This window comes from Cervus elaphus, chromosome 11, assembly GCF_910594005.1.
Source record: "Cervus elaphus chromosome 11, mCerEla1.1, whole genome shotgun sequence".
Lineage (NCBI taxonomy): Eukaryota > Metazoa > Chordata > Mammalia > Artiodactyla > Cervidae > Cervus > Cervus elaphus.
In genome coordinates this window covers 31521638-31545771 of record NC_057825.1, presented here as the reverse complement: position 1 = coordinate 31545771, position 24134 = coordinate 31521638, and the positions used below count along the sequence as shown (strand labels likewise).

The window sequence follows — 24134 nt, the reverse complement described above, 5'->3', positions numbered from 1 at the left end:
CTGGACCTGATTTCCTGGGTCAAGAAACAGCAGGACCACAGCGTTTAATCATCAGACAAGTGGCCAGAGTTAGAACTTCCTCACAGCCTCCTATCACTGAGACCTTCTCAAATTTCCTTGGGCTGGTTCGTATTAGGGTGACTCTGAGGAGCTTTGGCTTCAGGGATCCTTTGTTATTATCCTTTAATTATCATTAGTCATTTGGGTTTTGACAATTTCTGCACGATGTAGGCTTCTTTTCCTCCCTGTAAAAGAAGAGGCAACTCATCGATTCAGTACCTGGAAAAGTGAATTTCCTGTGGAATGACAGGAATTACATAGAAGCAAGCAATTTTATTTTCCTCAAATGTAGCAATAATTTTAATCTGTACATACATAAAACAAACAGTGCAATTATAAAACCTTGAAGGTGACATGCATACTTTAAGGTGCAGTTGGGATGGGGGAGGATGTTAGCATCTCCAATTTTCCTTACCGTTTTTTTTTTTTTAAAGTTCCTTATGCAAAAAGCACTGAGTCAGGAAACTTCATCTGGAATGCTGAAGTTAAAGGTGAACTTCCTGAAGTCTGCACGTCTAAGTATCACAAACAAAACAGAAATGACCTCCTAGAACAGTTTGAGAGGGAATAGAGTAATATGGCTGGGCTTTCAAGCTGGGAATGAATGAAATCAGGGATGCATTTTTCTGAAAAACTAAAAGAATGTTTGTAACTGAGTGTCCTGTTTCTGTTTCACAGTTGCTACCCACTTGAGCCCTTCCATCAATCTTTTTATTCGGTATAGGTTCTAAATAGATGCTGTTCAATGTTACTTGTAACTAAGGGTGATGAGATGCAGAAAAGAGGACCTGGGAAAATGGCTTCTTCCTTGATGTCTGAGTCCGTGCTCCTCTTCCATTGTTAGTTCTTATGGCCTTTTCTCTGCCATGGAAGCAGAGGTAGCTGGTGCACAATGTCAGATGTTGTCATCGTTCACAGGCCCGGGGCGGGCAGTAAAGGCGAGGGACAGGGGGTCTACCTTTGCTTCTTCCACAATCCCTTTCTCAGGCTTTCCTGGCCTTTCAGTTGGAACTTCGAGAACTAGAAAGTCAGTTCACTGGGTCCTTGACTCTGAGGCCAGGATGAGACAAGACATGGTAGAGTGACAAGACACAAAGGGAAGATGTGGTACCAATTAGCCTCGGAGCAGGATAGAGAGATTTATATTTGCACTGATGAGAATTCAAATTCCCAAAGTCAATCTAAAAAAAAAAAAAAGAAGATTTTTCCTTTGAGTATTACTTTTTTCTCTGTACAAGTGGTCTGTGCACTTCTGGTGAGAATTCCTTGCACCACTCTCAAGTCAGCTGATCCCAGGGACACGCCGGGGCAGGAGGCGCTAGTCTCGTCTGGAACAGCTCTTTCTGGCAGTGACATTTTGATTTGAAACCCAAAGTAAATCCATACGTGGTGTCATGGTTATTAAAATAATGAAATATTACTAGCCAAAGGTAACTGCAAGTCAATCAATGTTATATTTCCACACACAGAAGTTTAGAAAAATCAAGAGTATGATAATAAAAACCATAAAATTAAACAGAAGAAAATCAATTTCTACAGGAAATCAAATATATTTACAGTGAGATTTAAAGGGAAAAATAAGCTACTTGAATCATAAATTTAATTTTATTTTAAATAACTTTAGCTAACCTCAGCTGTTAATACAATAAAAGCAGAAAGAACAGGCTGCCTTTTTTTTCTTCCAGATTTAAATCAGAGAATTGTATCTACAATAACTGACATAACTCACTTCTTGTCCTTCACCCATCTCATCAAAAAATTATTGCATTTTCCCCCAAAATTGTATTTTTTTTTTTTTTTGGATTCCTCTGTGAATACACTCATTTCGTCCTCATTCCTGGAGGCATCTTGGTTTAAATCCATCTTTAAAAAAAGGAGAAGGGGTACATATGTGGAGGCAAAATATTCTCTCGAAGCCAACAGATACAGAGTTGCTAGAAGAAGCTGATTGTACACACAAGCTGCCTGGTTGGGAAGGGTAGGGCTGTTGATTCAGAGACGTGTGACAGCCTTTGGTGGACGGACGCAGGCCAAGCCCCACTGGGCCCTTCTTCCCTGGCAGGGTTGGGACTGAGCCAGCTGAAGTGGAGCTGCATCTTCCCCTTAGAACTCGTCCTTCTGGTTCTCCTCCAAAAGTCTTCATCCAGATAAGAAGCCAATGACTGATTACAAAAATAAGAATAATTAAATTTGGCTCAAGAGAGAGATTGTCCAACTGTTCTGCCTTGTTATTTTATCAATATCCAAGGCCTTTACAAAAAAGAAACAAAAACATCTCTCAATCTCCCAACAAAAGTGAACTTTTTTCTTTTTTTTCTTTTTTTTTTTTGCTCCAAATGCTAGGACCTGAAGAATGGCTGCAGATTGAGATATCAAAAATCTCAGAAAAATATATAATATATTTGTATATCTCTGTAGGTCTATTATTTAAATTTCACATTCCTTTAAAAGTGGTTATTCAGTCAGTAGCTGCTGAAGGAGGCTCTTCTGCTGGGCCTGGGGGGTCTGTGGTCCTGCCGTGGGTTTTTGAGTTCCCAGTGGACCAGGCTGGTTCAGGTAAGGGTCCCCGCCTACCAGATTCACTGTACACTGGACGTCAGCAAACACCTGAACCTGTTGCACCTGCTGGAACACAAATAAAAGATGTGTTTAGACAGAAGGGTCTGCCCCCCCGGCTTATGAGTGGGTACTACTTGAAGTGGAAACTCACTAGAGCATTCCTCTAGTCTGTAGTCACCACAGAGAAGAACTCTTCTGTCTTCTTGTCCTACAAAAAGAAAATCGCTGCACTCATTTTGCTCAGGGTTCTGGAAAGTTCACACTTTAAAGATAAAATCAAAATTGGAATGGTCAAGCCTCCTACAGGGTTGCCATCAATACTGAAAATGAGCATCATTGCTAATATTGCCAAGATTGGGAAAAGCCCAGTTTCAGTCTGGGTATCCAGTGGTGGGTTTAAAAAACAGGTATATTATTTGGAAAACTGGTTATAAAAGTATTCTATGGATGACTTTAGGAGGGTAAAAAAAATCTTTATGATGTTAGAAAATTAAAGGCTTTAACTCAGTATTAGCAAAATAAAAACCACCACAACTCAGTAACAGGACATGAGTATTACTAAAATTAATGTCCAGAGGATTTGTGTAGTATCTAATATACTATTACATAGCTCCTTTACATATTACCTTTAGAATTACAGCAAAATATTAGTAGAACAATTTTATACTTAACTTATTTTTTCCTGATAGTCCATCCAAACGCATGAGCTGAAAATAACACTAAACTACTAGCTGAGAACAGTGTGAATTTTCCCTTTAACTATCAGGTTGGCCAAAAAGTTCATTCCGGTTTTTCCATAAGCGCTTAGTACTTTCAGTAATAATGCATGTATTCCTTTAAAAAGTCTAAGGTTACACAGTTTTAACATTTTCTATCAGAGAAACAAAGCCAGAGTTAGTCTTTACCAACCAGCCTTATTATTAGAAAGTCGTTTGTAGAACTGATGAGGCCAGTATCACACTTGTGAATGTTCTAGACCAACAGTGGGGATGGCTTCTAAGGCATCCAATGCATCTATCTGTCTCCGCAGTTGGCAAACTTGTGTGTATTTAATAGGTTCAGGGAGTATTTTAGATTAGTGATAGATTTTTTGGAGGTCTTTCATCACTAACTTCATGCCAATCATACTTAGCATTTTTGAAAACTTTTCTATCCTAATTGAATAAAAGCTGCTTTCTATCAACCTTAACAGACCAACTGTCAAATCTCCCGACTATCCAATGTCTTCATCAGCCTAATGCCTGCTGTTTTCTCCTCTCGATTCACTTGAGTCACTTTCACCTCTCCTCCACTCTCCCGGATAACGCTGATGATTCCTGAGCCGAGTGTCTTTAGTGTCTGATGAATTAAATCTCTATTTACATTAGTGTCGTTTCTCTCCTCATCCTCCTCTTTCCCCCAGTTTCCCAAACTTCGCTTCTTGTTCCCACAGGTTCCCATTTGGCTCTTCTTTTTCGGGGCTCTCCCTTGCGTACCTAACATACACCAGCTCTCTGTCTGAGTCTATTCTGTGGCTGCCTCTGTGCCCTCCACCCACCTTTGTTCTCTGTAGAACTTCTCATTCCTACTCTTTTCCCTCTAAAGCTCCAGCCTTGGCCTTCATCTCTCTCTGTGTTAACAATTCCCCTGTGTTCCCGTTCTCTCCTTTTCCCCATCCCAGCTCTCCGAATGCAGAGAGCCTTGAATCCTCCCCTAGTCCTTCTCTCCTTTCTCCTTTTGTGTACAACTACCTTTATACTTCTACCTAACTCACTCCCCAGCTTTCATCTGGCAAGTACAAAAACATTAGAGCAAAGAGATTTCACGATGAGCCACTATAGAAAGATGATTTTGCTACTGAGACTCAACATAAACACAAACTACAGTGCGTTTAGGCAATGGCTGGTTTAAAAATAAAATAACACAGAATCTTGTTTATGTTTCAACGTATGAAATACATAAGGTGTTTGTGCCTCTAAACTCAAAAAAAAATTACTAATAAGGGCATGATAAAGCAAAGGTGAGAAAATTCTGCTCCTTTAAAAAGAATGCTATATTAAAAAAAGATCACCTATTTAGAACTTTTAAAAATTGAAAAGATTAAACCAAACTCCCAGAAGACTTCTGATACTGCTATACCTTCACAGACAGGCAAGGCAATACGAAAACAAAGCTTATGATTTGCCAGGTGAGAGGGGTAATGTGAGAGCTGAGTCCCAACCTCTTGAGATCTTCTGATGCAGTTTCTACTTCAATTCAAATACTGTCCCAGGACTTAGGAACTTTGAAACTCAGTTGTTTTGTCTTAAGTAATTTGTTGAGTTACTCCAGTATATGTCTCTGTAAGTATGAGACTTTTAAAAAACTTCTAGTGAATGAAGACCTCAATTCCCCCAGCACAAAAGCCTCTCTTCACACAGCACACAGGACTCAGATCCTATTTCCTGAGGCTCCAACTATGAACACAGTTCCCTAACTGGTTTTCCTCTTTCAGAGCTGGTTGCCCAGTGCTCTTCCTCTCTCCTTCTCCCCCTTAAGATGAAGTCTAAACTAGGTCTTCCATCACTGTTCCCCTTCAGGAATGAAGCTCCATTCGCAGGACTGAATTTGAATCCCTTAGAGTTTAGCATTCAAGGCCCTTGGAAATTTGCCCCAACCTACTTTCCCACTTTCAGTTCCTATGAATTCTTGTCACAAACCCTTTCTTCTCAGTGGATGTGGGTTCCCAGGACTATGCTGATATCGCTGTTTCCCTGTCTCTGTGCCCTCTAACTTCCAATCCCCTGGACTTTCACGCTCAAGCTTTCCTTCCCCAGCCTCCAAAACCCACAATACCTTTCTATTCACTAGCCCTGCTGACTGTCCTTCAAGGCCCAGTTCAGTCCCATCTCCTATATAAATGCTCTTCTGACCATCTCCACAATGTCTCCTTTCTTTGAATGCTTATGGGTTTTGTTACTTGTAACCAATTTGTGTTCGCCTTCTTTGGTTATGTAATAATTCATGTGCATATGTCTGTATGTTTTATCAGGCCCTAAGTGGTATGGCAGAAAGAGCACGAACTTTGGTGTTAGAAAGACCTGGGTTTGAACCTCAGCTCTGCCACTTTCTTTTCTGTAAATTACACAGTCAAATCTCCTCAGGTTCTGTTTCTTCATCTGTGTGAGAAAAAAGGGAAACTGACCCCTTCATAGGGTTATAGTGATGCTTACATGAGATGAAGCACACAGTGCCTAACACAATGCCTGGCAAATCATAAGCTTTCTTTCCTCACGTCTTACCACAGTTCACCTAAAGAGCAAACATGTCTCATGTTTCTTTGTTCATGTTTCCTCCACCTTCGCATAAGGCCTATATACTTTTTAAAAATCTTAATTTATGTTAATATAGGAAAGTGGCCACCCCTGTTATTTGTATTGTTCTGAAACAAACTTCTAAGAGGAGGCAGAGTACACAATATGCATTTCGTTTTGTCTGAATTTATTGAGCTCTTTTGAGGTATTTTGATTACACACAAGTTTTAGCACTGTGTTTACTTACAAATAGCAATTAGTGGTCACCATTTGTGATCCCTTATCCTGACATTTAATGTTGATTAAACATTCTGAAAGCTTAACTCATTTAACCCTCTCATAATCCTATGAGCAGGTTAGTTCTGCTGGTTACACAGCAACTCAGGCAAGTTCCCTAACCCGCCCAGGATGACATGACTAAGAGCAGAGCCAGGACTCACAGCCAGCTCTGACTCTCAAGGTCATGCTCTCAACCATGATGCTATACAGTTCCCTGTGTATCTAGACAAAATTTGACAGCTGTGGGCTTAGAACTGTCTTACTGACCTGGGTTCCATCTGCTTCTGTTTTGAGAAGGTCAGTGGATGAGAGCTGGTTGCAGTAGAGGCCTGTGTGTCTCAGTGCTGGATCATTTATCTATTAAAGAAAGTACAAGACCAAATTACAATCTAGTTGTTTAAGTTGAAGACCAAATTCCTCAATGAGGAACAATCCCCCTACAGAAAAGTAATGGGAAGAGAGCAGGAATAACAAGCTTTGCAATTTACTGTGCAGTAAGAAGTCAGGACAGTGGTTCCCTTCGTAGGAGTAGAGAGAGATGTAAGGGAGTGTGTAAGGGGAGAACCTGTGGGGTGCTGCTGGTAATGTTCTGCTTCTTGATGTAGGTGATAGTTATAAAGGTGTGTTCAGTGTATGAAAATTCATCTAGTTGTATACTCTTCTTTATATTCTTATATATGATAACTTTAATAAAAAGTTAATTCAACACTCACAAAAGTTAATTAGCAAAACACTTCCATTGCCAGGCAAGATTCAGTAACAGGGATCAGATTTATCCTCTGCCTGAATTGACTAAAAAATTGGACAAAAATGTATGAAATGAACACATTTAAGACCTTGGACAAAGGCAATGAAGGAAAGTTGCTCCTAAGGATTGGGAAACAATTGAGGTGAGTCCTACCACGACCCTTGCCTACTGCCTAAAGAGAATTTGAAGACAGTATGAGAACAAAGAACCAGACAATGCCTGGCAGTCTCACTGAGATGAGAAGATATAGCTAGAATTCATAGGGCAGAATGTCAGATGAGAGAGAACTACACAGAGAGAAAACCCCAAAGATCTGCAGAGAGTCCCCTCAAGTCTGCAGCTTAGTACTGATCAGTTGATTAATGGATCCATTAATGATTAATGGATCTTAGGGAACTACCCAAAGCAGAGGAAAGATTCATCTGAAAAGATGTACATGGAATAATTCTCAAAGATCACACAGAGTCGGGAACAGGTCCAGATCCCACCAGTTAGAGTGAAAAACATCATAATTCAGGTAGTATCAGGTAGTTTACTAGAATGGTTTTGCTGCAGTGGTAGGGTAAAATTAACCCTATACTAAATATTGTTCTAGTTCTACTAAACAAAAGAGCAAGACCTGAAAAAATTCAAACTGTTTATTTCCAGGTAATTTAACCACTTTCCAAAACAAATCTCAATATTTATAGAAACATAAACAAGGTAAAATTCGCATGTCTGGCATCCAATAAAAAATTACCAGGTGTGCAAAGTAGCAGACTCTGACATAATCATATCAATGTTTTCTTAGGTCAGTCTTCCAAGGTAATAGAAATAAAAGCAAAAATAAACAAACAGGAGTTAATCAAATTATAAGCTTTTGTACAGTAAAGGAAACTATAAACAAAATTAAAAGACAATCTATAGACTGGAAGAAAAATGTCTGCCAATGATGTAACTGATAAAGTCTTAATTTCCAGAATATACAAACAGCTTATACAAGTCAATAACAAAAAACCAAACAACCAAATCGAAAAATGGGCAGAAGACCTAAACAGACATTTCTCCAAAGAAGACATACAGATGGTCAACAGCTACATGAAAAGATGTTCATCAATACTGATGATTAGAAAAATGCAAATCAAAACTACAATGAGCGGACTTCCCTGGCAGTCCAGTGGTTAAGATTCTGTTCTTCCACTGCAGAGGGCACAAGTTTGATTCCTGATCAGGGAACTAAGATTCTACATGCCACATACCACAGCCAAACCCCCCCCAAAAAACAACAAAAAAAACACAACTACAACGAAGTACCATCTCACACTGGTCCGAATGGCCATCATTAAGAAGTCTACAGATAATAAATGATGAAGAGGGTGTGCACAGGAAAGAGAACCCTCTTGCACTGTTGGTGGGAACATAAATTGGTAGAGAATAGATTTGTGGTTGCTAAGGGGGTGAGGGGGTAGGGGAGAGAAGGAATGGGAGTTTGGGATTAGCAGATGCAAATTATTATACATAGGATGGATAGACAACAAGGTCTTACTGTATAGCATAGGAAATTATATTAAATAAACTGTGATAAACCATAATGGAAAAAAAAAAAGAAAGTAGCAAGAAAATGATCCACAATTTAGCGGAAAAAAATCAGTCAGCTGAAATCAACTCCCAAATAATGTAGATGCTAGAAATGACAAGCAAGACTATTAACAGTTATAATAACCATATTCCACATATTCAAGAAAACAGCAGAAAGACTGAACATGTTAGAGATATGGAAGATATGAAAGGGGTTCAAAGTGAACTTCCAGAGAGGAAAATAGCAATGTCTGAGATAAAAAATACACTAGATACAATTGACAGATCAGGTATTGCAAAAGAAAAAAATAGTTAATCTGACATTACAGCAATACAAATTATCCAAAATGAAACACATAGAAAAAAAAAATGACTGGTCTCATACTCCCTTAAAATCTCCAAAGCCAGAGAATCAGTGAGCTGTGGGGTAACTTCAGATGGCCTACAATATGTGTAATTAAAGTCTCTGAAGGAGAGGAGGGGGGTGGTGACAGAAAAAAAAAATAGCTGAAGAAATAATGGCCAATACTTTTCCAGATTTAATGAAAATTATATACCTGTGAATCAAGAAGATTACTGAACCCCAACCCAAGCATAGAACTATGACTAAAATCACACTAAGGCATATCATAATCCAATTATCTAAAACCAGTGATGAAGAGAGTAACTCTTAGAAGCACCTAGAAAGGGAAAAACATCAATCATGTCCAAAGGAACAAAGATAAAAGTGATAGCAGATACCTCATCAGAAATAAAGTAGAGCAATGTCTTTAAAGTATTGAAAACTACCAACCTAGAATTCAGGGAAAAGAATTTTCAAAGATGAAGGTGAAACAACATCTTTTCAGACACATGAAAGCTGAAAGAATTCTCCACCAGCAGACCTGTACTATAAAAAATGTTAAATGAAGATCTTCTGGTAGAAGGAAAACAATACCAGATGGAAATTTGGATCTACAGCAAGAAATGAAGAACACTGGAAATAACCACATGAGGAAATATAAAAATTACCTACTTAAACCTTAAAAAATATAATTGTTTAAAAGTTTTTAAGTAAAAAAGTACTAACAACATATTGTGGGGTATATAACATATATATGGTAATGTTCTGACATGACAGACACGATATGTATGACAACAATAGCATAGGAAGGGAGAAATGGAAATAAACTGTTGTGAGATTTTTGTATTTATATGAGGTGATACAACTGCATTTGAAGGCAGATGATGACAAAGATGTACACTATAAACTCTAAAGCAACTACTAAAACAACAGGAATTATTTATAGCAATAAAGCAACAAAGGAGTTACACTAAAAAAGGCAAGATGGGAGAAAGAAAACAAATAAGATGAGAAATTTAAATCTTCAATATCAACATCAATAATCACATTAAATATAAATGGTCTAGCTACTCCAGTTAAAAGGCAAAGATTGTCAAAATGAATAAAAAAGCAAGACCCAACTATACAAGAAATACATTTTATTTTTTACCAGGGTAGTCTAAGAAATACATTTTAAATGTAATATTCCTTTCCCTAATTCATTATATTTTTTATTACTTTGTCTTAATATACGAGAGACAATAAATAATTCTAAAAACCAAACTACAACAACATAACAAGGACAAGAAACAATACTATTTAATTCTTATATTCTGTTACAACATCACTAGGTTGTTGGGTTTTTTTTCCCTGCTAACTTCTCTGGACAATGGGAACTTTTTTAAAAAAAATTCAAATCAAAAAGGAATTCTAAAGAAAAGGTAATTAGTGTTTACATGTTTTTATGACTTGCTATAAATTATGGCTATATGATTACAGCATAGTCACCATAGTCTACTTTGTGGTTGCTGATAGAATAGTAATTACAGAGAGTTACCCAAAGATCTTCTTAAATATCACTTTGCATTTAGTCATTCACTCCTTAAAAATCTTTAGGAGGCTCCAAGATTAACTGGACGTTTAGATGGCTTGCAACACCTCCTAAAAAGTTTACTACATAAATCTGCTCTAAATATAATATAAACATCCCCTTAACATTCATTAGATTTTTCATCTTGAATATTCTTTTCTATTTCTTCCTTTAGGCAAATTTTCCATGAAGACTTTCCTAACCAGACCCTTTTTCTTTTAAACCCTCTGTGGTTAATTGTATATACTCCTAATCTGACAAAAATAAATCTCCTACAAAACTGTTTTATCCTATTATTCAACTAACCTTTCGCTCAGGTTGTACCTTCCCAACTTGTTAATACTGTCTTCCCACAGAGCTAACTTTGTATATAGTAAGTACAGAGTTTGTTGAATTGAAAGGCAAAAATGAAGAAAATATGTTCAGAATAGAAAGGATAAGTTCCGATCAATGTATTATACATATATTATTTTATAATAAACCTAAAACAATAAAATCTCATGAGACTTGAATTTTACATGACCTGTCAAAATTATCTTAATAAATAGTAATTATCAAAAGATAGGGAAAGAAAAAGAAGTTTGGTTACTTTGGGCAAGTATGAACATACCTGATTTTCTCTGGAATAATGAATTGCAGGGTGGTGTGATACAGAGCTGGGTGTGTGTGGGTAGCAAGTGTGCCAGCTGTGCCACTTACCTGCTCAGGGCACACGGTGTTCATTCCTGGCATCTGCAAAGAGCTCATCTGCATCTGACCCATCATTGGGCTCATGTTCTGAACATTTGCGTTTCCACCTGCCATGGACACGGTGATGCTCATATTGTTGTACACTCCTGGCTGTGCAGGCGTGGGCTGGTTCTGTATAGCTTGACTGAATACACTGTTAACTCAAAAAGAATCTCAATTACATCCACCGATCATGAAGATGGGGATAATATGACTGGACTCTATCTAAATTATCAGATACAGGATTCCAAAGGAAATATTTTACATTCTTAACTTATATGTAAGACTTTATATTATTACAATATATAAAAACTAAGAACCATTCAGATGCACTCTGAACTCTACCCAAGGGGTTTAATAACTAAAAAGACCTCATTTTGATACAATTATCTGGCCCAGTATCAAAGCTGTTAAGCTTCAATTATCTGAATAACCAAGAGAGTTTTCCACTTAAGTAAATCTTGAGGATAATTGAAGTTTACCAATTTAATCATCAAAATCATTCTAAAATTTATTACATTATTTTATCTTCTTAAACAGAGAACATCCTTTTTCAGCAAAGTCCCTTGCATATGTATTAATCTTCAATAACTATTCACTGAATAAATTAACAAAGGAATGAATGATTCAAAGGTAGCATTCTTATACTGTGATTGGGTATATATCCTTAGACTTAAAACTTGAGGGGAGTAATGGTATTTTGTTTCATTTATTCCTTGTCTCTAGTTAACAAGTGACACACAGCAGCAGGCACTCAGTAAATATCTCATGAATGAATAATTGGGGACATGGGCTATTAGTGCTGTCAACTGGTAAAAGTTCAGATTGCTTTTATTGGTAGATTTTACTGTATTTATGGGGCTTCCCAGGTGACACCAGTGGTAAAGGGCCTGTCAATGCAGGAGACAGAGAGACAAGGGTTTGATCCCTGGGTCAGGAAGAGTCCCTGGAGAAGGCCACGGCAACCTATTCTGGTATTCTTGCCTGAGAATCCCACAGACAGAGGAGACTGGCAGGCTACAGTCCATAGGGTTGCAAAGAGTCAGATGTGACTGAAGCGACTTGACACGCACGCATTCCGTCTATACCAATGTTTTTTGAAGTGTAGTCCAGAGACCATCTGCAAGAGAATTCCCTGGTCTTCATTGAAAATTGAGACTCTCAGGCCTTACCCCATCCTAGTGAATTATATTTTCTGGGGGTAGGTATGGAAAAGCATTTCTAACAACTTAAATGCACATTAAAATTCGAAAGCCTTTATTCAGTGTCCTACTGCTTACTGTCACTTCTCAAGGTTTCAGCTTCTGGCCTCTTTCAATATGCTATAAACTAAGAGGAAATCAGAAGTGTATAACCAGATATTTTTATTTGGAAAACAAAATGCTTTTGAAGACTTCAATGGTCTTCTCAGGTCTGAAGATAGCTTCATGTCTTTTCTAGGAAACAAGATACAAGGGCAATAATTATGGTTTTCAGAGTGCCTGTTTTACAGACTTCCTTCTTTACCACCAAGGTCTGGACTGTTGTTACAACAAGGATCTCAATGTTAAACTAGTTTCTGTTAGTAGGCATAAGAGTACGGAATAAACTCCAAGTAAGCAGAATTTGAAACTTTATATCTGAATGATATAGTGATACAGATAAACACATCTAAAGGAAAATAATATGAATTTGCATTTTTATGTGTGTCTTTGCTAAGTTCTACAAAACACCAAATGTTTTATGATTATCTATCAATTTTTAAACAATAAGCTGCTTGCAAAATTCCACCTGTTGTAACGTTAATTCTAAAGAATTTGATTTCAAAAATTATTGATTCCATCAATGGCTTTTCTATTCCTTGCTAGCTCTTTGGAGGAAAGCAGGATGTACTGACATTTATAGCTTCCGGTAAATTAAGGTAATCATACTGAAATTCACAGGCTGAGAAACAGCCTATTCATCATGTCTGAAGAAAAGAAGTGAATTTTCCCTAAGTAATTATAAAACACAAATGCTCAAAGAAAATTATATGCCTAGGAAATGGTCAATAATGCATCTGTGGACCATTAGTGTCTGCAGTGTGTATGCTTGTCAGACAGTGTCCCCACAGCTAAAGGTGAGAAAAAAAAAACCTATTAGTCTACTGCCCATTTTCTAATGAGAACATTTCTGCCTTAGACAGTGCTCATTTGTCAACTGATACATAAATCACCACTGTGGAGGCGCAGAGCTATGTAAGTTAATGCATGCAGAAGCTTCAAGGACTGCAATGATGTCATACTTAGTGAAAAAGGTTTAGGACTTAATTTCTTTTCAAATTTCTATTTGGGACTATATATTAGCTTAAGTTCTTTCAAACCAAGCCTGCTAATAGTTCCATTTTGGGTTCTTCCCTCATAGAAAGAAGACCAAGCCCTTTCGCAGCATTAATCACTGTTACATGGCCTGGAATGGATTGTGGGGTTCACTGGCATCTTAGGCCCAATGCATGGAGGACCCCTTCCCCTCACCTAATCCCTGACTGGCCTCATGGCAGTTACCACAGTTTCCTTAAGCTAGCACCAGGTATTTGGTAGCCCCTAAATCGTGGGGGGCGGGGGGGGGGGTGGCGGTGAGGGGAGAGATGACAAAGTCAGGCTAAAGTAAGTGCCATAGATATTACAGGTGTTAACAAACAGGGAGGAGTGTTCCGGGTCAAATAAGTTTGAGAAACAAAGGGTTAAACCACAGGCCTTTGCCTTTAAAATGCTAATAAGGCCTGAGACTCTCCTTTATAACTAGAGTTACAGGGAAACACTGCCCTAGTGCCTGGACAAATAGGTTTGTTTAACCCTTTGTTTCTCTTGACACCAGAGATAAAAAGACTCATGTTAGTTATACTCTCTCCAAACTGTATCACATCATTCTGCTTAGTGAGTTTTTGTTTCATGTTTTATTTCTCTCTGACCTACTCCCGTTACTACACTCTAGGTAAACTGACAACAAGGGCAGTTTTCCCCAGTTTCTTGTGGTATCTTGTACTATGCAAAAGAGACAGTGAGTGATCACAAACTATATGCTGCCTGTGTTGACTAATAAGCTTTTATACATGAACTAAATAAGCAAGTATGAATGTTTGAAAAGTGTTAACTATTTTCTTTCTCAAATGATTTGAGAAAGTCAAAGTTCACAGAAACAGCTAAAGTACAACAAAAACTCAAGTCTGTATTTGAATGTGAACCCAAAATATGATTGAGGAACAGGGAATCTCTGCACTCATTTCTTCAATGGATGTATATTAAGTGCTCATGTGTCTTAAAGGATGGGCATACAGAAGTAAACAGAAACAAAGTCCTTGCTCTTCTGAGATTTATAGTTCAGTTGGAGGAGACATACCATAAAGAGACTAATACACAATATGTCAGATGTTAAGCATAATAAAGAGATATAAAGAAGGAAATGGAGGGACCAAAGAGTGGGAAATGGCGTTTAGAAATGATGGTAAGGGAAGTCTAAAATGGTGACATTCAGTATCTATGTCTAATAAGGTGAGACTTGAAGCACGAGAGAGAAAACCATGTGGCTACTGAGAGAAGAAGATTCCAGCAGAGGGATTTAAAAATGCAAAGGCCTGAGTATGCAATGTACTTGGCATATCTGAGGAACAGAAGAATAAATAGAAGCCACTACAGCAGAGTAATGATGAGAATACAGATGAGGCCAGAGAGGTACCCAGGAGCAAGATTATGCAGGGTGTCACAGGCCCTGTGTTGTATTTTGAATAAGCTGGCATGTTTTGAGTAAAGGACTCTTATCTTGCCTCATGTTTTAAAAGCATCACAATGTGCAGACGAAACTGTAGTGGAGCAAGGGTGGAAGCAGGAAGACAGGAGGTCACTGCACTGGTCCAGAAAAAGGATGATGCTGGCTTGCGCTAAAGTGTACAAGTGGGACAGGTAAAGAGTGAGAGCTGCTAAGAAGCTGATGTGATTTGCTGATGGATGTGGAATGTGAGAGAAAGAAAAAAGGTTATCTTCTAAATATCTGGAAGAATGGAGCTGTTTACTGAGATGTGAAAAAAGTATGAGTCGAGCAGGTTTGGAGAAGAATATTACTTTAGTTATTGTCACATTAAGTTTGAGATGTCTATTAGACTTGTAAGTGGAGCTGTCCATTAGGCTGCTGTATATATGGTATGGTGTTTAGGACAGAAATCTGGGCTAGAGTCCTAAATCTTGGAATCATAAACATAGAGATAGGTATGCATTATCAGTAAGATTGGAAGATATAATCAAGGGAGGAAGTAGATATGAGGAAGAGGTCCTAGAATGAGCTCTGAAGCCCTAAAACGGAGGTCCGAGAGATGAGGAAGAGCCAGCAGAAGAGACTGAGAGTTAGGAGGAGAGTCACCTTTCTCAAGAGAGAAAGCTGTTTCACAAACCAAATGAAGAAAGAGCTTCAAGATAAAGTAAGTGTGTGAATATGTCAAGTGCTATCAATGCTCATTGCATTTGGCACTGTAAAGGACAGTAGGGACTTTGATAAGAATACTTTGGGTGGAATGATTGGGATGAAAGCCTGACAGATTCAATAAGGAATTTAACTGCGAAGGTGAGCAGATCTGTCACCATTACTGCATTTTTTTTCCTCAAGGCACATTTAAACAATCAGGCGTAGGTATGGAGCAAGCGTTTAGTTAGATTCCGTTAGGGAACATTTTGCTAGGCATAACTGCAACGGAGGGAGAGCTGGGCAAGAGGGCTGAGAATGCCTGTTAGGGAGTAATTATAATGATGGGCCATGGAACCTAAAGTGAGTTCAAGAAGCTGGGATTAGAATACCCTAGGAGACTAAGTTCTTGCACATCACACAGACAGTTCTATTTCTACCTAGCTGACACCAGTCCTCACCGAGAGCTACACAGTTCTCTAACAGGAAGTTTCCTCCCTCACCTTTTAATGAACTTTGAGAGAATATGGTCTTAAGTTTTCAACATTAATTACCTTACTTATTATGTTGTCAGATCAAACAGCTTCCCTGTCATTTAGAACCAAGACACACCCAAATTAAAACCCTTATAAAACTCAAGTGATGTGTGAAAAGTTTAGCAGACACAATTTGGGAGGAAAATGACTTTAGTAAGATAATTCTAAGTAAAATGGGTAAAATGAGGCCACTGAAAATCTAGAGATTCAAAAAGCCAGATAAGGCAGAATGACCTTAGAAGACTTAAAACCTTTGCTGTTGCTATGAAATCTTTCAAACATACCAAGAGTGAAACTCACGTGCCCACTATTCAGCTCTAGTGAACTCTAACATCTTGCCATTCTTGCTTTAGATTTTAAGGGTTTTTACAAAGACTGATTTTTTAAAAAGTACTCACTCCTACCTCTGTCCCAGGGAAGCTCTGTTTCTCACAGGAGTTGAGTGCATTCTTTAGATGCACTGGAAAGTGGGACAAAAAGGTCTGGGGCCACTACAGTAGTTTTCTGTACTAAAAACATACGTATTTGCTTAAAATTTACTTTAAACTTAAAGGACTTAAAAGATGCTATTTTTCAACATAAAATTCAGTTCTTTGAAACTGCAAATGGAAAGAAACTTATTAGCTTATTATATCTTCTATTTGGATTTTGAAGGCGTATCTGTTCTTACGTGCTGTGAGTATCAGGATGCTCATATACAAAAGCTGCCCCCTTACTTGTTTCCCATTGCTCCTTGCTGCCAGGCCTTCATGTCTGGTGACTGGTAGCCAGAAGTGGGCGGAGTCTGCTGAAGCAGGGAGCTCTGAGGAGGAGGGATTGGCATCGGCACCATGGAGCTCCCAGGGCTTAGAGATGGAGCAAAGTTGGCCTCACCTTGGGGAACCATTCCTACAAATTGACACAAATTAATTTACGTGAATACACTATACATTTATCAACATCATAAAAAACAATCCAGAAGGATCTGTCATAACATAGGTAGAAACAGCCTGTTCAACAAAGTATGGGAAAGATTTTAGTCTCTCAAGAACAAAACAGGAAATTTTAGCACAAATAAGATAAATACACACGTAAAAGAGACTTGGAAGAACATTTCCATTCACTAAGATATTGATCTGGGTACCATGATTACACATGATTTTCTTTTCTGTTCTTTTCTGACTACATGAATTTTTAAGTATCAGAAACAAATCTGAGCACACATAAAAGATTTCTTTTGTAATAAAAAGTAAGTAGAAAGGCTATGGCAGATGTTCACTAAATTTTGATAAACATCTCATGACATATGTAAGTCAAATCATTACGCTGTACACCTTAAACTCACAGTGTTCTGTTATCACTTATATCTCGAACTGGAAGAAAAAAATGACTAAGTCCTGGGGATGTAACGTATAGTATAGTGACTATAGTTAATAATACTGTAATGTATATCTGAAAGTAGCTAGGAGAGTGGATCTTGGAAGTTTTCATCATGAGAAAAAAATCTGTAACTATGTACAGTAATGGATGTTAACTGGACTTAGTGTGGTGATCATTTTGCAACACACATAAATATCAAATCATCATGTTGTACACCTGAAACTAATACAATGCTATGTCAATTATATATCAATAAAAAATATTTTAAAAGCTTAAAAAATAAGTTGAAGAGGAAAAAGGTAAGAAAAACCCATGTATGAAATGAAAAGTGAGAAAGTTTTGTTATCTCCTTCTCCTCAGTTGTCTTTATGGGCTCTTCTTCCCTTCCCTCTTTTTGTTTTTCCCCAAGCTTTACTGAGATGTAATCTATTTAGTGGGCTTTCCTGGTAGCTCAGCTGGTAAAGAATCTGCCTGCAATGCAGGAGACCCCGGTTCGATTCCTGGGTTGGGATGATCCCCTGGAGAAGGGATAGGCTACCCACTCCAGTCTTCTTGGGCCTCCCTGGTGGCTCAGTTGGTAAAGAATCCACCTGCAATGTGGGAGACCTGGGTTCGATCCCTGGGTTGGGAAGATCCCCTGAAGGAAGGCATGGCAACCCATTCTAGTATTCTTGCTTAGAGAATCCCCATAGACAGAGGAGCCTGGCAGGTTACAGTCCATGGGGTTGCAAAGAGTTGGACAAGACTGAGCGGCTAAGCACACACATACACAATCTATATAGCATCAAATTCACCTATTGAATTGCATAAGTCAATGAGTTTTAGTAAAATTATAGAGTTGTACAACTATCACCACCATCCAGCTTAGACATTTTTATCACATCTTAAGTTTCCCTGTGCTTGTTTGTGGTGAATGCCCATACCCACCTCTAGCCTCAGGCAACTACTGATCTGCTTTCTGTCCCTACAGATTTGCCTTTCACTGGAAACCATTCATATACCTGAGGTCTTTTATACCTGGCATCTTTCACTCAGTATTAATGTTTCTGAGGTTCAACCATTCTGTGGCATCAAGCAGTAGTTTGTTCCTTTTTATTCAGGATAGTGTTCATTAGCAGCCATTGATATAACTGTTGAAAATCAACTGACCATAAAAGTAAAGGTTTATAACTGGACTTTTTATTCTGTTATAGTAATCTATATGTTTCTTGTTGTTCAGTCGCTAAGTCGTGTACAGCTCTTTGTGACCCCATGGACTGCAGCACACCAGGCTTCCCTGTCCTTCACTAACTCCTGAAGTGTTCTCAAATTCATGTCCATTGAGTCAGTAATGTGATCTAACCATCTCACCCTCTGCAGCCCTCTTCTTCTTCTGATCTGTATGTCTATACTCGTTCTAATACTACACTGTCTTGATTGTTGTATCTTTATAATAACTTTTGAAACTGGTAGTCATCCAACTTTGTTCTGAATTTGCAAAACTGTCTTGGCTACTCTAGGTCCTTTACATTTCCACATAAATTTTAGCAGAAGCTTGTCAGTTTCTCAAAAAAACATGTTGATATTCAGATAAAGACAGTGTAATTATAAGATCAATTTAGAGCAAATTATTATCTTTTCAATTTTTTTTCCTCTCTGATTTCACTATGTATAGTTTTCCATTGTTATACCTTCAAGTTCACTAACTTTTTCTTTTATAATGTCTATCTGCTGCTATCCTGTCCAGTATATTTTTCATCTCACACACTGTAGTTTTTATCTCTAGAAGTTTGATTTTGGTTTTAATTATATGTTTCATACCTTTAGTTAACACGTTTAAGACTTCCTCTAGATTCATGAACATACAGAATGTATAATTTATAACTTTTAATTCTGTCACCTGTGTAATTTCTGGGTTGGTTTTGATGACTAATTTTTCTTCTTGTTATTGGTTTTATTTTCCTGTATCTTTGCACGCCTGATAATTTAAAAAAAAATCAGCTTCCAGGGTTTGTGAATTTTGCCTTGTTAGGTGCTAGATTTAAAAAAATCCTTTAAACTTAAATTTTTTAACTTTGTCTGGGCCATGGGTAGGTTACATGGTAACAGTTTTAATTCTTTTGGGTACTGGGCCTAAAGCGATAAGAGCAAAGTTTAGTCTGGTGCTTATTTTGCCCTGCTACTGAGGTACAAACATTTCTGAGCATTTTATTTGACAGTCATGAATTTTGAGGTTTTCTATTCTGGTTGGTGGAAAGAGGAACTGGCCCTGTGTGAACTCTGAAGATGTTCCTTCAGTTCTTTTTGGGTGGTCTTCCCTGGCCTTGATTTGTGTACACACACACCAACACTGATCAGTTCTCAACTTAAGACCTGAGCAGGATCATCTGTACATCCCCATGGTTCTCTCTCTTTGTGGCTCTCTTCTCTGGGGTACTGTTTTACTCTAGCTGCCTTGGCTTTCCCAGACTCTAAATGCCACTACCTCAACTATGGGAAACGACTGGCTTCTGTTGGATCTCCCCTTCCTACAGCAGAGCCTGGACAATTTCTACAACTATTGTTAAATTTTTGGTTTGTTTCAGAGGGAAGAGTAAATCTCGTCCCTATTACTCCATGACCAAAAGTGGAAGCTGACAACAATTTAAAAAAGAAAAAACGAGCTGCTTCTTATGTTTTCTGTTACATTAGCACTTTGTGCTTTTTTCTTTTTTTCCTGACCAAATATTTCATAGTTAAATACTAATGAGGTAGAGAAAGTTATAAAGGTGCAGGAAAAAAGAATATCATAATGTGATTACCCATAATTTAGTATAATTCAATCAAATCTTCCTCTATGAAGTCTTGCATAACTTTGTGGACTGCTTCTTTCCCTTATCATTATACCATAAGTATGTTTCTATGCCCTTAAATGTCTCCTTGTAAACATAATTATAGGTTCCTGTATAATATTTTGTGTTCTGTCATTATTAATACAAAGACTTCTCTCTTTGTTTGGTTAATCTGGCCAGAGATGTAGTTACTTTATTCACTGTTGCTTTTTAGAGGCTACAATTAAAAAAAAGTTTTAAATTTTCTGTGAAAGTTTAGTCAACTTTGGACTTTCTGAATTTTTTCTTTCACTAAATGTTTAGCTACTTGTCTTCTTGGTAAAATTTATATAAATAAAGCTACATATTTTTTCCTTGTTGCTTCTTCTAGATATAATTTAATCTCTGGTAAATAATTCTTGACTTAGAATATATAGAGAATTATTCTTTTCATTTATGACTCTAGAGGGTGGGTTTTTCACACCCATCATCTTCATCTTTATATTGACTGTCTGATTAATTCTACATTTTAAATTTTAACTATTCTAGTTATGATCCTTAAAAAATATTTATCTGTTCCTGATGCATTTTTAATTTTATTTATGATAAAATAATTTCAGGAAAAATATATATGTGAGGGGAGAGATGCTTAACATATTGTGAATATTATTCTGTGGGATCAAAGATAAACAATAAATAAGACTAAGTACATTAGCAAGCTTTTTGACATTTTTTTTTTTTCTGGCCTCATTTCACATTCTAACTGCCCATGTTTTCCTTATCAGATGACCTAGTTTTAGTAGAAAGAACCAGTCCAGTGAATAATAAAATTGGAGGGGTAGAGTTCTGGTCCCAGTTCTGTTACTACACTGGACTGTGGATTTCCTGGACCAGACATCTTGTTCCTTCTAGTTTAAAAATTCTACAATTCTATCTTTGATTGTGTTAAGTCTCCCTGCTGGAGCGTAAACAGCACCACAGCCATCTGGCAGCAGCAACTAGAATTAGGATTTATTTTTCCCTTGAAAGACTCACTGAGCATCTGCTTTCCCTACCAGACCACTGTGCTAAGCACCTGAGAAACCAAGATTTCAAAGGTCACACTTAGCTCACTCAAGGAAGTGTGAGCTGTTTAAAAACAAAGGCAGCTGATAAACAAGTGGCTATAAGACAGGGTGGTGAAAGCTTATGATTGGGAGTGTCAGGGAGGGTTTCCTAGAGGAGATACCTCTGAGGGGAGGGAGGAACAGGAGTGAGCCAGGTGAGGGAAGGATGTTTTACAGAGAGGATACACAAAAGTCTAGAAGAGAGAGCAAGGTATGTATTCTTTCTTGAAACTTGAGAGGTTTGTTAAGGTGGAACATGGGGACATGGAGTGAAGGGGAAATGGAGCTGATGCATCTAGCTCTGGTCAAGTTTGGGTCCTGGTGGAAATTTCAAGTATGTCTGTCCAGCAGGCAGCAGTACACATGAGCTGAGGGATTTGGTTTAGAGATACAGTCATTGGCATAAAGAAGTCACTGAAGTCACAGGAGTAGATGAGGTCACTAGGAGTGAGTGCAAGTAGCACGTTTACTATAGTTCACAGAAAAGGGAGCTCTGGATTGGCTCTAAAGAATCCATGAAATAGGTACAAAAGTTTCTTTTTAAATTTCCCTTATATTCCCTTTGGATATTACCACAGTAGATAATAAATTTTAAATTTCTAATCCTGTTCTTATGTACTCATCCTTATGGCACAATAGTCTAGAAAAATTTTCTGTTTTCAGAAATAAAAGAAAGTATGCTCTGTCATTATTATCACCTGCGTTCCTTCATTTACGCTGGGCCTATATTAGGCTATGGGATTCCCTTGTGGCTCAGTTGTAAAGAACGTGCCTGTCAATGCAGGAGACATGGGTTTGTCCCTGGGTCAGGAAGATTCCCTGGAGAAGGAAACGGCAACCCATTCTTGCCTGGGAAATCCCATGGACGGAGGAGCCTGGCAGGCTACAATTCATGGGGTCGCAAAAGAGTCAGGCATGACTTAGCAACTAAACAACAATAAACATTAAGTTGAAAGATGCCAAGACAAAGGACTAAAGCAAAACTAATTTATTCATCCTTTGGTTTTACTATCATTGATTAACACAGGGGTCTGCAAACTTTTTCTGCAAAGGGCTCAGATAGTAAAGATTTTCAGTTTTGCAGGTCATAACATTTCTGTAAGAACTACTTAACTCTAATGTGTGAAGTCAGCTACAGACAATATGTAAACTAATGAGCATGGCTGTGTTCCAATAAAACTTTATTTAGAAAAACGTGGTTTTTGTTTTTCTGTTTTTGGAGAAGGCTTGATTTGAAAGGGTTAAAATTTCTCCAGAACTTGAACTTATACCAACATAAAACCTGGTCTTGAAGCTTTCTACCAGCTTGCTAATCACCTTAGAGAAAGTTTATAACTTAGAGCAATAGAAAATATTTAAAATATTGTACCTTTAAATGTTTTTATGCTCTCCAGAAAAATAAAAAAACTTTTCCTCTGTGCTTTTGTTTTTTCTATGGAAGACCTGAAAGCTCTGCCATTTCATTTCAAAATGCAAATGGATCAAACAAACTGTTCCTCTCTCCACTGTACCTAGCTTCTGGGGTTTGTTTGTAGTACAAATACTAACTATTTTTGTTTTAAATCTTATTTTGTGAAAAGCATTTTTTGTCAATCAAAAGTCGACTGGAAGAAAAATCCAGGTACCAGATAGAGCACTTACAATGGGTAGACCACCTCTGGTTACACTGCCTGGAGAAGAAGGAAGTTCACCCACTCATTATCTCGATCACTGTGTTCTATATACAATTTGCAAGAGATCAAAGACACAATCCACAACCCTGAGGGAAATCGTGTCAGCTTCAAAGGAAAAGGGGTTTTGGATCACCACCTTTCCAGGTGGCTTTGTCAAGAAATAGGAGCAGGGGACTTCCCTGGTGGCCCGGCAGCTAAGACTCTGTGCACCCACTTCAGGGGCCCTGGGTTTGATCCCTGGCCAGGGAACTAGATCCTGCATGCTGTAACTAAGACCCAGTGCAGCCAAATAAATATTTAAAAAAAAAAAGAAACAGGAGCAGGATAGAAGTCCTCCTTTCTTGGCTTTCCAGAGATGAAGCATTAAAGAGCATAACTGAAAATTTACAGAACTACTGTTTTGTTTAATTAGTTAATTTTTAATTGAAGTATAGTTGTATAATACTACATAAGTTTCAGGTGTACAACACAGGATTCACAATTTTAAAAGGTTATATATTTATAATCATGATAAAATATTGACTAAATTCCCTGTGATGTACAAGATGTCCTTGTCTTATTTTATACATAGTAGCTTTTGCCTTGCCCCTAACTTGCCCCTTCCTCCTTCCTTCTCCCCACTGGTAACCACTAATGGTTTCTACATATATATCTGGTTTTGTCATTGTTGTTCTTATTATATTCACTAATTTGTTTTATTTTTTTAGATTCCACATGTAATTGATATATCACACAATATTTGTCTTTCTCTGTCTGACTTACTTCACTTAGCAAAATATCCTCCCAAACCCATTCATGTTGCAAATGGTAAAATTTCATTATATTTTTTATGGCCTAGTAGTATTCCACTGTATACATATACCATGTCCTCTTCATCCATTCATTTATTGATGGAAATTTAGGTTGTTTCAATATCTTGGCTATTGAAAATAAAGTTGCTATGAACATTGGAGTGCATGTATCTTTTCAAATTAGTGTTTTCTTTTTTTCCAGATAATAGATACCCAGTAGTGGAACTGCTGGGTCACATGGTATTTTTATTTTTAGTTTCTTGAGAAGTACAGTTAAATACCTTATTTTTTAAAAAGAGTTTACTGGGGAATTTATTAATGTTTGGCTTATCTGTAGTTATTTTTTCCCCAAT

The 24134-nt window shown here is 37.6% G+C and overlaps 1 protein-coding gene across 11 annotated transcripts in view; it reads right to left on the bottom strand.

The window, feature by feature from the left end:
* Window positions 1–313: 313 nt before the first annotated feature.
* The window catches only part of NCOA1 (nuclear receptor coactivator 1), a 204812-nt gene continuing 180991 nt past the window's right edge, over window positions 314–24134 (bottom strand). For 8 of the 11 annotated variants that reach the window (XM_043917315.1, XM_043917317.1, XM_043917311.1 and 5 more), the window contains 4 exons: window positions 16780–16951; window positions 11088–11271; window positions 6438–6527; window positions 314–2685 (listed from right to left, as the gene is read on the bottom strand). In XM_043917315.1, coding sequence (XP_043773250.1) covers window positions 2515–2685; window positions 6438–6527; window positions 11088–11271; window positions 16780–16951 — 617 coding nt within the window. In that variant the 3' untranslated portion in view covers window positions 314–2514. Of the gene's footprint in view, window positions 2686–2770; window positions 2828–6437; window positions 6528–11087; window positions 11272–16779; window positions 16952–24134 lie in introns of all 11 variants that reach the window. The other 3 variants (XM_043917320.1, XM_043917319.1, XM_043917318.1) reach the window with 3 other exon arrangements.